General features: G+C 51.3%; 2 protein-coding genes across 22 annotated transcripts in view; one reads left to right on the top strand and one right to left on the bottom strand.

Annotated features, from left to right (window-relative positions):
• The window catches only part of LOC123352367 (DAB2 interacting protein), a 401,633-nt gene that overhangs the window by 19,864 nt on the left and 369,535 nt on the right, over positions 1-12,234 (bottom strand). For 18 of the 20 annotated variants that reach the window (XM_044992350.1, XM_044992351.1, XM_044992356.1 and 15 more), the window contains 5 exons: positions 11,140-11,376; positions 7,300-7,501; positions 6,398-6,576; positions 3,588-4,461; positions 370-522 (listed from right to left, as the gene is read on the bottom strand). In XM_044992350.1, the coding sequence (XP_044848285.1) occupies positions 370-522; positions 3,588-4,461; positions 6,398-6,576; positions 7,300-7,501; positions 11,140-11,376 (1,645 nt within the window). The remainder of the gene's footprint in view (positions 1-369; positions 523-3,587; positions 4,462-6,397; positions 6,577-7,299; positions 7,502-11,139; positions 11,377-12,234) is intronic. The other 2 variants (XM_044992347.1, XM_044992349.1) reach the window with 2 other exon arrangements.
• TTLL11 (tubulin tyrosine ligase like 11) overlaps positions 1-12,234 on the top strand; it is a 226,364-nt gene that overhangs the window by 173,313 nt on the left and 40,817 nt on the right. The window lies entirely within an intron of this gene.

Raw genomic sequence — 12,234 nt, 5'->3', positions numbered from 1 at the left:
CGAGCAAGCCAGGAGGACTGCCCGCTACTTCCTGCCCGTTCTTTAGTTCACTTTGTAAGCCCTGTTCTCTGCAGTGGGGGTACACGGGGCTGGGGCACTGCCATGCAGTGCTTGAACTGGCTCCGCGGTGACCTGGTGCTCTAGCTTCTCATAGTCCTTCCTGCCCCCTGTTCCTCTCTTGCCCTGAGAAGAGGGACAAGCCAGGTCGCGGAGCCTGAGCAGGGTCCCCAGCATTCTGCTCCCAACGTGCGGCAGGGGCACAGTGGGGTTTCTCCCAGGGCTGCTGCGTCACCCCGTGCAGCTCAATTAAATGACGTTTAAGGAAACTCTCTCTAGTCAGACACTTGTTTCAATCCAGTCAGGTTTTACCTTTTCTGCTTGGCTGAGCTCGTCCTTATTCCTGAGCTTATCCCTGTGCTTGGAATCTGGGTCAATGCTTTCATCTTCTAAAAAGTGCATGTTCATATTCAAAAGCCATGCGGCAGTGCGGTCCAGGGCATTGGGGTTCACAGGAGAAGGGGCCTACAATGAAACATACAACCATAACAAAAGAAAAATCGGTAACAAAAACGGATGTGAAGCTAGAGAGCGAGAGAGTTTCCTTCCAACCAAGCCCGAGGCCCCAGTACTGCTCCGACGGAAGGAATGGGTCAGAGCCCCCGAAGGAGTCTGAGAGAGCAAGGACACTGCCTGTTAATGCACCTTGGTTATTAATGTCAGCTTGCCTTTATAGGCCCAATTCTGCCACCCTACAAATCCACTGCCATTTACTGCGCTTCAAGGGGATCCGATCAAGATCAACAGGCCCTAGTCCCTGGGGAGCTCTTGCTATTGTCTCATGCCATGTGGCCTACCAGGGTTCATGCTGCAGGCAGACAGGTTGTGTCCGCTCAGCCTCCAGGTAGAGCTGTTGTTTAACTCTTGAGCTCCTCCTCCATCGAGATGCCTCTTCGCCTGCTGCAGAGAGATTTCACTACAGCCACAAACAGATTTACAAAGTGAAATGCGACTTTTGATCACACTTGGGCCCTCCTGAAAAATCTACGGTTCTTCCAAGGCAGGTAGTCACACAAGGGACCCTACAACAACAAACCTGGGGGCTCTGCATTTCTTAATGCTACAATGGCTCAGAGAATGGGATTCTCATAAGTTTCAATTAATGGGTTTCCTTTCAAGGAGATTGCTCTCTAGCCATCTGCGCTACAGAAGTGCTACTGTAAGCAGTGGTCTACCTCCAGCAAGCTAAAGACACCTGCTCACCGATTAGCCTGGGCAGTGTCTCTGTAAACCCAAAGGCAAACAAAATTGCCTAGAGATTTTCCAACCACATTATAAACTCCAGGAAGTGGATCTCCAGCTATTTTTCCTCTATCACAGCTGACTACAAATTGTAGTCAATGATTTCTCAGGCTGAACGTTGTGGGTTAGAGTGAACGGGACAAGAGGATCCAAGCTGAAAACCCAGACATGTCAGGGACTTGTTCACACCTCCAGCCCCCCGGTCCTTTCGGTCAGTCACTGGCAGTGGCAGCATGAGAGCAGATCCCTCGCTCTGAGCTGGAAAGCCCTGGATGGAGAAGAATTCTTCATAGGAACATTTGGGAAAAGTCCTCCCAGTTCGAGTCAGATGATTCCATGAAGGCTCAGTGGGGATGGAAGCAGTTACACTGATGTTACTACCTCTCTCCCTTCTGCCCCTCCAAGTAAATCTTGCCTTCTGGATCCAGGACTTTGAACCTGAACTTTCAGACTCAGCCCTTGAATTATTCCCCTGCCATAAATGGGCCCTTAGCTTCTGGCTTCCTGCACCTCTGGACTGGGAATTGTGACCCTGGCAGGAGCAAAGGATGGAGGTCTCTCAAAAGCGTGTGGCCATGAGGGGTGGAGGAAATTGTCCCTATTGTTCCTTTCAGCCCCGTAGAAGATGTTTGGGGTTTTCTAGCCCGGTGAGTGCTGACAAAATGTGGGTCAGCCCTGCATGAATGGTGCCTCCTCCCCCGCTGGGCATCTTCCTCCGAACCTGACAGAAACCCCAAGCTAAGTGTATTCAAAACTGGATCCAACACGTGCAATAAAATGAGGAAAGAGGAGGTTGGAAGCTCTTCCAATCAGCAGCAGCGAGGAACTCGGGAATCCAAATGAAACGGCCACTGAATGGAATGTATTTCCTCTCAAACTACACTAAGCCCCGGTGAGTGGGACCAAGCAGTTTCATTATGATTGGCGTGGACTGTTACTACACCACTGGAATACACAGATAAAAAGGCAGGAGCGGCACTGCAGGGACTCCTGCCCCCTCGAGGAAAACCTTTGGGGAAACAGGGTGTGTGAACTCAAATTGGCCAGAGCTTTGTGAAGGGTCATCAGGCATCCATTCCACTCAGCAGAAGTACTCTGGAGCAGCCCTCATTCCCGACCAGGCCCCCAAGTGCTTTCCCGACCTCTCTGCCTTCCCCACATCATGAGTATTGATCCTTCTGATATAAATGCTGCTACACGGCCAGCTTGCTAACGTCTGCACCTACAGGCAGCTCCGCTGCCCACAGACCAGCCCCACGTCTGATGGACAAAATGGCTTTTAGTGGCCAGCGCTGGTAAAGGTCTCTGTAGAGGCCTTGAAAAAGAAGAGCAATTGCGCACAGCCGTCCGTCTCCTGCTCTCCAGTGTGCTGACTTGTGGGAGCCGTTACACTGTGTCAGTGGACAGTCGCTGGCTAGGCACATTCATCTGAAGTACCAGAAATCCTCGGTGTGTTGCTTTTCCTATGGGATTAGTTCTTCGGAAAAAAATCAGCACTAGGAAAACTCTTTCCACCTGCCAGCGAAACGGGCTGAGTCCAAGGCATCGGGGACAAAGCAGGGTGACCTGCTACTTTTACTATCAGGGCTACATGCAGTGAAATTCACCGCCAGGCAAAGGTGGCTTCAACTGGCGCACAGTATTTGTGCACAGGAGGGAATTGCAGCATTGCTGATTTTGCTGGAATGACCGATCTTTCCCTTTTTTACACCCCTCTCCTTCCTCCCCAAAAAATGCATCCATGGGAGATTCTAAAAGACAAAACTGACAGGATTGGGAGTGTCCAGTCGCACCATGTCCCCAGCGAAACAGCAGCAGCAGGACGGAGCCTCTTACTTTGCGGCGATCGGGTCCTGCTCCAAGTCTGTGAGATGGAATTTGACTGACTGTGGCATGGGATGAGCAGTTTGCATGTGGAGGCAAAGCAGTGACAGGATGGTGGAGCGGAATGGAGGAGAGGCTCGAACCTCATCACCACCTGCAGCCCCGAGGCAGTCGCACTTAGCAGAGGAAACGGACGCAGCAAACTCCAAGAGCGAAAATGTAAACGTCACCTTTTCCGGATGGGCTGTCTCAGGGCCAGGCTTCGGGCTGGAGCCAACGCGTGGCCCCCCCCGACTCAGCGGCTCAGAGCCAGCCCCACCTCCCCATCCTGCTGCCAGACTGGAAGGGGAGGAAAGTCATGGCCTAAGCTCCCAATTCCCTCCACGAGTTTGGGGCCTGATCCCCACCCACATCCCTTCCACCCACAAGGCCGGCTTTGCTCGGCCTGGCCTCTTGGCACTAACCTGTTTGTGCATGGTGCGCTGCTTCATCTCGGGACTGTCCCCCTTGGAGGAGGAGGACTGCTGGCGGAGGCGAGCCCCGCTGCCTGGCCAGTCGGGCGAGGAGGACATCATGCTCCCGCTGGATGGTCTCTGGTACTGAACCGTGTTCAGCAGCGAGGGCGGCGTCCTGCCCCTGGTGACTGGTGGGGGGGGAGGGGGCGGTTGGTCTATTCGCCTCTGGGGGCCGGCGCTGTTCTGCCGGGGCATGGTGGGCTGGCCACCTTTCTCCGTCAGAGAGAGCTGCCGGCGGGCCAGCTCCCCCGTCCGCCGGGTGAAGTCCTCGCTCCCGGCAGGGTTGACGAAGCTGTGCTTGTTGGCTGTCAGCTCCTCGCTGTTGCTGTGGGAGCTCAGGGAGCTGTGGCACTCAGAGCCAGAGTCCCCCAAGCCCCGGGGGGACAGCGGAAGCCCGGCCGCCATCTGGTACACCGGGTTCTGGAACGATAAAGGTGCTAAAAGCTGGGGCCTGCCGGGCGCGCTCTCGGCGTTGGGTGTGGTGGGGGTCTGGCCTACCCTGCGCACCGTGGCCATGCCAGTCACATTGTTCTGCTGAGTTCGTGCGGTCCATATGCCCTGTAACTGCCCGACAGACGACTGACTGTCATTGAGGGAGTCAGCGGCCCCGGGTGCATTTGCCCCACTGTCCAAAATACGATTGTCCTGCAAGTCCACCATGGACAAACTCTTGCTGCCATTGGACATCTGCACGTCGGGCTCATTGGCCTCCGAATAGCTGGAGCTTCGGGCGGGCGAGGGCTGAGCCCCAGCAGACCTTGTGACAAAAAACAAGTCCTTGTTTTCAGGGGTTGGAGACGGTAACCGTGTGAAATCTATCAGACTGCGGGGAAATAAACGCATAAAGGAAGGGGAGAGGAGAAGAAAAAAGGAAGAGCTGTGAATGCTACACTGCAGCAGGTAAAAGTAATCAGCAAAAAGAAACGAGTAGGAAAATCAGTATAGCCCAGTGGTGTAAAGCTATGCAAACAAGCCAACCCACCATGTATGTGATGCTGTGTGCAAAACTCAGTCACAGCACTGCTTCCCTGGGAAAATGGGTTAGGGTGAGAGCTGGGCAGAAAACACAGATTCTGTGCTGTGAAACAGTCAGAGATTAAAACCAGTCCAGACTGACGGCAAAGTGCCAAACTTTCAAAACATTTCATGGAAAAAAGTTGGTGCAATGTTTCCTTTCAATTTTTTGTTTTTGACTTTTTTTTAAACTATAATTTAATTTACATTTCAGAGTGAAAAGTTGTTAAGAACAGACAAACAGGAACTTTTCATTTTGAAAATGTCAAAACGGGACGTTTTACTATTTTGAAAACTTGTTTTTTCTGAAAACATTTCGAGCCAGGAAATCTGTTGACATTGACCTTTTCCTGCCAAAAATGTTTGGTTTCAACAAATCAGCATTTTCTGATGAAAGAATGTTTAGTTGAAAAATTCACATGTAAGTGAGGGACGGGTGTGGGGATGGGGATGGATGGGTGTTATATGTATATGAGTGCATGAGAGTGTCTGCGTGGGGCGGGTGTTGTATCTGGGAGTGGCTGAGAGGTCTGGGTAGATGGGTTTAGTTCGTGAGTGAGGGGCATCGATCCTTGGATGCAAAGTATCACCAGTTACAGCCATGCTGTCTCATTGCTTCCTTGTGCTCCCCTGTCTCTTGTCTTATCCGAAGATTCTAAAACTCTTTGCACAAGGATCATCTTTTGGTTCTGTTTGTACCACACCTAGCACAGTGGGGTCCTGGCCTAGTGCTCCTAGGCACTAGGATATCACAAATAAAAACCCAGCAATAATCATGATAATAACTAGCAACGACGCTGCCTGCTGCTTTCCAAGCAAAGGCAGAGGCCTCGTCACCCATTCCTCCTACAGTAAACGGCCAGATTTGTGCACTATCGATTCCGGGGGATAAGGCGAGGGCTTTGCAGTAGTTTCTTGTGAATGCGTCAGATCAAAGATGCTGCATTTACATTGACATAGGAAGTATTTGGGCCAGAGTATTTTGTTCTGAGAAATTCTCCCTGGCACAAAATGTGAAGAGCTTTACCCCATGCAGGGAAGCATTAGAGATGAAAGCTCTAATTACAGAGCAAGTCCGACTTCCTCTTGCTGGCTCCCTCGCTCCTAATTAGATTGTTCAGCAATTTCTAGCTCCCATTTAGAATCTATTTTACTAGTGGAGGCTTTTCATTTGTGTGGGTTCACCTGCATCTTCAGCAAACAGGAACAAAACTAGCATTATAACTCTGCAATATGACCACCGGGAACGAAATTCCGCAATGAGAACGCCAAGAAGAGTGTGTTCAGGGATTGGGCCTGTGGGCTATTGCTCAGAGGTTTCACAGATATAATAAAAGAAAATAATAATCAGGCAGAGCAGGCTGAAAACCACAGTAAGGAAACTTTCAAAGGATGAGTGACTGTCAGGGAAACAACCTGTGATTTGGATCTAATTGTACTCAGCACCGATCCAGAGCTTTACAAGCAGGATGAGCCCAATCCTGCCTATTTGCCATGCACAGAATTCTCACTGAATTGATTGTTAACCCCCTCCATCCCCCTGCACTTGCATATGCGTGTGTGGGCTGGAAAGGAGGAGAGCATTATATTCCCCAGATTAAGTCTGGCAAACTCCCAGCCACCCCTAGCTTTGCCCGGCTCTGCATATAGCCAGCCGGGTACCCACAGAGTATTTGCTATTTCCCTGGTCAATGGCCAGGAGTGCCCGCGAGGATTTCCTTTTGAGGTGATGCTCGCTCTCTTACCCAGATAAGTCATTCTCTATCACCATTTTCTGTAGCCCCGCAGAGATGCTGTTGCCAGCATTTGGAGTCGATGCAGTATGGTCAGCTGTGACGGAGACCTGCACACACGCTGGGTTACTGAGCGCCGTGTTGACATCCCTCAGAATCCGAGGCAGGGGCCCAAGTTTCGTTACAGTGCCCTGGGGAGAAATGGGGACAGAAACGTTACAGGCTGCTTGCTTCCTATGTAAGGAGAACCCTGGCCAGCTGTCCCAGGATCTGCAAAGTCTCTCACAGAACTCTTTCTTAGCAACATTAGTTTCTCAGTCGCTCAGCCACACTTCTTTGTAGCAGTAGGGGTACCCTTCCTCCACTCGTGTGTGTGGGTCAACAGTCTGTACATAGAAAAAAGCAGGTGTGTGTAAGTCTGGTTCAACCGCTCTTGACAGAGACCCATGAACTAAAAACGTTTTTTTTAAAGTGAAACTAGCTGAAGTCAGGAGGCAAGTTCTGTTCCTTCCCACTGCATGACACTTGCTGAGACAGAGGTGAGGTCTAGTGCTCTGAGCACAGCACCGGGAACCAGCAGCACCTAAGTTCTGATCCCTCCCTGCCTCGGTTTCCCCACTGGATAAGGGGATAATTATACTTACCTGCCTCATGGGGGGTTGTGAGGATTAGACAGACAGTGTATGCAAGGCTACAGCAGTGCTAACCACTGCTAGACTACAGAGGTCCTGCTACTCAGTCATCCCTTCCTGATAACCAACAGACGTTTTTCTTGTGGATGATTTGCAAGGGACCGCTGTGTAGCGTGGTGCACGCTAAACTCTCAGTCACTCCCCGCAATCCCAGGAAGGGTCTGACTGAGGTGCAACCCCCCCCAAACTTGCCCCTCCAGCTCCCCACCTCCCCACGGGTACCTGCTCGAGCTGAGAAATGACCTCCCACAGTAGAGAGTGCAAAGTGGACAATTCCCGGCCCAGGTCGATGTAGCCTTCAAAGCCAGCTGTGTTCGAGATGGTTTCTGGATTGGAAATCTCCAACAGAAATCGCTGCATGTTAGTCCATTCGTGTTCCAGAAACTGATTCATAAAGGACATATACTCCTCTTTGCTGCCAAACCTATCAAGACAGGCACATGAATCTCAGCTATAACCTGTGAGTAACGGTGCACAATTAACCAGCTGTAAACAGCACAGGGAGGAACAGAGCTAATTAGCAACACGCTGAGTCTTTCTTCCAGCCCTCTGTACCCTTTCAAAGCCTCTGGAGCTCCCGATTTCTAGTGAGCAAACCCACAGCTTAACCCGACACCTCTTAGAACGCAGAAATGTTTAAGTTGTGTCTAACCAAGGTGTTCATCACTGCAGGATGAGATAAAGGCAAGAGGAGGAGATGGAAAAGCCCAGTGTGTTAATGGAGCCCAGCTCACTGTAGGGGCAGGGTACAGCTCCCAAACAAAGGACATGCCTCTGATATTCAGTGGCTTCTAACACTTGATTTTAGCCAAAGATCCCCTGGCAGTAAAGAGTGATGGGCCAGGACCCACAGCCAGTTGTCCAGCTCCTTTGCCTCCAGCTTTGGGGACTGAGATGAAGTGGGGCCCACACTGGACTCACCCATAGTGGTGTCTTGGACCCAACCCACCCTTTGCAATCTAGAGGCCGGCACTGATCTTGCTGCTTTGAGCCATCTCTGTGCAAATCCAAATCCTGACTGATGAGGTTCTGCTAAACAAAAGCCTCCCTTGGCTCTGCCTATGTCTAGCAAATACCCAGGACCCAACGTTCACAGGACGGCCTGTCCCTCCAGCAGCTAGCTGTGATCTGGCCTGATACGGCCACTGGAAGCATCACCAAGTCACTGCTCACATGCAGTCCTCTTCCTCCCAATGATCACTGCCCAGCACCCGAATCCCTGCTCCTGCCCTCCGCCTCTCTCTGTGATGTGCGGAGTGACAGCCCGTGGCAGAGCTCCTGAATGCTGCCACCCCACTGCATTAATAATGTCATTTCTAGTAGCCTGTCTGCCAGAGTCTCTGCTGTCTGTGTCAGAGACAGCCGCTCCCTACGTGTGAAGGCTCGCCCGGCGAGGATGTGTCTGGCAGGAGAATGTGCTGGGCGCCAAGCTCTGAATATGCTCACTGCAAGATGGGGGCGGGACAGGACAGGGCCGAAGGCAGAACTCCCACTGACTTCACTGGAGCCAGCGTATGTGTATTTGCATCGGGGTGCAGCAGCCTCAGGACCAGCCCCTCTCCTCTGTGCTGTCTGCTTGGCTCATTTGGGATGGTGGAGCCTAGGAAAAATCATCCCTTGCGTGGGGCTGTTATTGCCCAGCATCGTATGCAACAGGGAGAAGGCAGGCAGCGCTCCCCTCTATAGAGCTGCTAAGTGCAGCTTCGTTTTCAAAGTGGCAGTAGAAATCTTCAGCCATATCCCCTTATGCTGGGATCTTGTACGCTGCGAGACCTTGAAAGGCAAAGCCAGGGTACCGCAGGCAGTGGTGTAGGTGGGACTCTTCCCTCTGAACCAACGTCCCAGTGAGCTGGTAGCGGGTATTGTACCATTGGAGGTACAAGGATTGGAATGAGACCTCATCTGGCAGCCTATTGCTTTGCTCATTTAAACCCCCCAGCGGGTGCTCTTTGTAAGAGCATGTTCCATTAATCCCCTCTGTCTTGGCTAAATCCCACGACACCTCCGTGAAATCTGGCAATTTCAGACAAGGAAGTTTTTAACTTGTCTCGAACCACTGACTGGTGCTACTCTGCCCTGCCCACTCAGAGGTGGCTGCATTTCAGTGATGGAAAACTGACCTCTCTGGTTGGTCTGAAAAGTGTAAGCGCTTTGGGTTCTTTGGCTGAGAGGCACTTTGTCATTGTGCTCGTTACATTAAGAGCAGGGCCAAGCAGCTTCGAACAGTTCCACAAGGGAATTAGGGCCTGATCTGGCTTAAATTCACACATTTTTACATCAAGTGGCTTAAACAGAGGTCACAAATGGAATAAATCCAATGGTCTTTGCCAGGTCCCGAGTTCAAAGTCACGTAACAATTTGGCACAATTAGTGGCTTTAACTAGAAACGTACAGACAGGGCAGGTGTAGCCAGGGGAACGCGGAGTGGGGACTGTGGGGCGACACGAACTGGATGCACGTGCGAGAAAACACTAGCAAGATAACTGAGGAGGCTGCAGCTCATATATGGGGAGACTGGCAAAGGGCCGTCTACAGCAGACCTCGCTCCCGCTGCCACTAGCTGCCCTCATGTTCCTAAGCACTAAGTTAAATTCACCCTCTGAATGGCATTTGTGGCCCTGGAACACCAGATCATCGGGGACTTTGGAGCTTCTGTCCGACATTTACCCAATTTTCTTTGGAGCCCGTTTATTTTCGTTGGACTCTCTGTGCCGCCCCCTCCACCCCATGTCATCCAGTCTCCGTTCTAAGTAAAATGTCTTATTTAAAGCCGGACAGAACCCCTTCTACCGGCCGATACGAGGAGACTTGCTGGGGAGGGGTCGGCGGTGACGTTGGCTGCAGGCGAGCTCAGCTCGATTGCTCAGGCTTGAATAATGCTAGCTTAGTTAAAGAGCCCTTCTTGCAAGGTACAGAAACTTGGAAAACCTTTTAGTTAAGGACTGGTCAGAAAGATGGAGACTTTCTGTCACCTAGAGTAACACACTTGTACATCTTACGTCTGTGTCTGGCTGTGTGCATGTGAATTAAATTAGTTTGCAATTCTAAGAAGCTTTAGACTGAGGTTGTCCATTCACATTTCCAAGAGCTCACGGTTCTGTTATCAGAGCTCAGGATAAGTAGCTCAGAGCTTCCACTGCAGCCAGTGGAAAGATTTTCAGAAATCTCTTCCTTTGTTTCCAGCAGCCCTCTGGGCTTAGAGGTGGACAGCTCCCCCAATTTCTTCCCCCATCCTCCAAGTTCAGAGAAGTTCATTTCAATAACTGGGGTGATCCCTAAGCTGAGTTTGAGGGAGCAGATTTCCCCAGAGCTACGGATACCATAGTCACATCCAGCTAGGTAACTGTGGGACAGAATGATGGATGGCACCTTTCTTACCAACCCTGGTGTACTTCAAAACTAGGCATTTCAACTTCTGCTCTATCTGCCTCTCCCTGTGTTGAGAATGGGCCGTTCTGCTCAGGAAAGGCCTAGCAGCATGTTGGTTTGGAGAATAAAACGGTCTCTTTCCCAGTCGAGGTATGGCTGGAGGCACTGACCTAGTGGGAATGGGAAAGGCAAGGTGTTTCCCGTGGGGGGAATGTGGAAAACAGAGGAACCAGCAGGCACTTCTGTAAGTCCGTCTGTCTAGAGCGTGGCCGAAGGTAGCAGCAGCGACACAATTGCCTTTGCTGACTGACTGACTTCCTTAGTAGGAATAAAAATGGCCACCAAATCTCTCTGAGCAATGTTTCCTATCTGCTACTGTTTAGTGGCCAATCTGCAATGAGTTGGATCTCAGTCCGGCTCCTGACATCACACCTGGCACTAACTGGCCCCCTTTGCAGCTAGTTTCAGCAGACAGGCCGAAGACTGCGTTCTCACCAGCCCCTGCTCCTGCTTCCCTCGAAGTCACTGCCATTGACTTCCATGGCACCTGGGCACCTGCAGTTCTGGGCTGTGTCCCACGCAGGATGGCTGCCTTGCAGGCTGTCAGGCTAGCACTGAATATTCACTGAACACAATTAACCGACACTGCGTTTCCTCATCGAGAACAAACCCAACTCCTTCCCTCCAACTTACTTTGCAAAGTTGGCGAGGTTCTGTGTGACCTTGGCAATGAGGGTCAAAGTGCGCGCAGTGCGGTCATCGGGGTATTCCTGGAGCAGGTTAAAGAGGGAGGGGGACATGATGGCTGGACAGAGGAACCGGAGAAATAAGGAGGCACTGATGAGCCGCTCGCTGATATCTGGCCGGCCACGGTTACTGCACTCTTGTCTCCACGAAGCAAAGACCTCTTTGAGTTCCCTTGGGAAGACGCTGCAACGAGAATTCAGGGCTTGTAACGTTAGGGCTAGCAACTTGAGCCTTTTTCATAGTTCTGGCTGGCAAATATGACAACCAAGCGTAGCAACTCCCTTCCCCATAAGTCATCTGTGGGGCGTGAACTCTACTCCTCCAGCACTAAAAGCAGAGGCCTCCATCCCCTGAGCTGAAAGAGTAACTCCATTAACCGGTAGCAGTAATAGGCTCTTATCCTCTTTTGTGGACCTACCACTGGAAGGGGCTAGGAAGCCACACTGAACCAGTGGGTTACACAGGAAGGGTTCTGGTTGCCTCTGAAACTTGCAAGAGAAGCGACTTAATCCACCAGGCAGAGTTAGCCCCACTGTCTATTTCCACTGAAGATGCTGGGAGCTGAACGTGCAGAAAAGCAGGCTCACAACAGCCTTCAGGTTTGGCTTCTAATGGGCTCCTGTCAGCTGGACTGAGGCCCCCATCCAGGGTTCATTAAAATGGGATTTACAAAAGCCTAATAGGAAAAAAATATCAGCCTGGCTTTTCAAGTTTCAGCAAAGAGAACTGCTTGTCCTGGGATTGAAACATTCTCAGCTGTGCCCTGAACCCAACCAACAGCCTTGTGCTAGTGCCCGAGACCCAGGAACGGAACCGCGCCAGGCTAGTGTCGCTGCCCAAAGGGGGAGAGATGGGAAATGTAAACTGCACAGAGAGTGAAAACAAAGCCCTGGCCAGACATTAACTGAGTCATTCCCACCCCTTCCCAGCGAGGCTGGGAAATGTTACCAACCCTATTCTGCAGGTGGGAAACTGAGGCACAGAGGTGCCGTGACTTTACCAAGGGGACACAGGGACCCAGTAAAGGGGCCATCGTTAGAA

This window comes from Mauremys mutica, chromosome 18 (genome assembly GCF_020497125.1).
Source record: "Mauremys mutica isolate MM-2020 ecotype Southern chromosome 18, ASM2049712v1, whole genome shotgun sequence".
Taxonomy (NCBI): Eukaryota; Metazoa; Chordata; order Testudines; family Geoemydidae; genus Mauremys; species Mauremys mutica.
The sequence above is the reverse complement of the archived record's forward strand: the minus strand, read 5'-3'. Positions and strand labels throughout refer to the sequence as shown.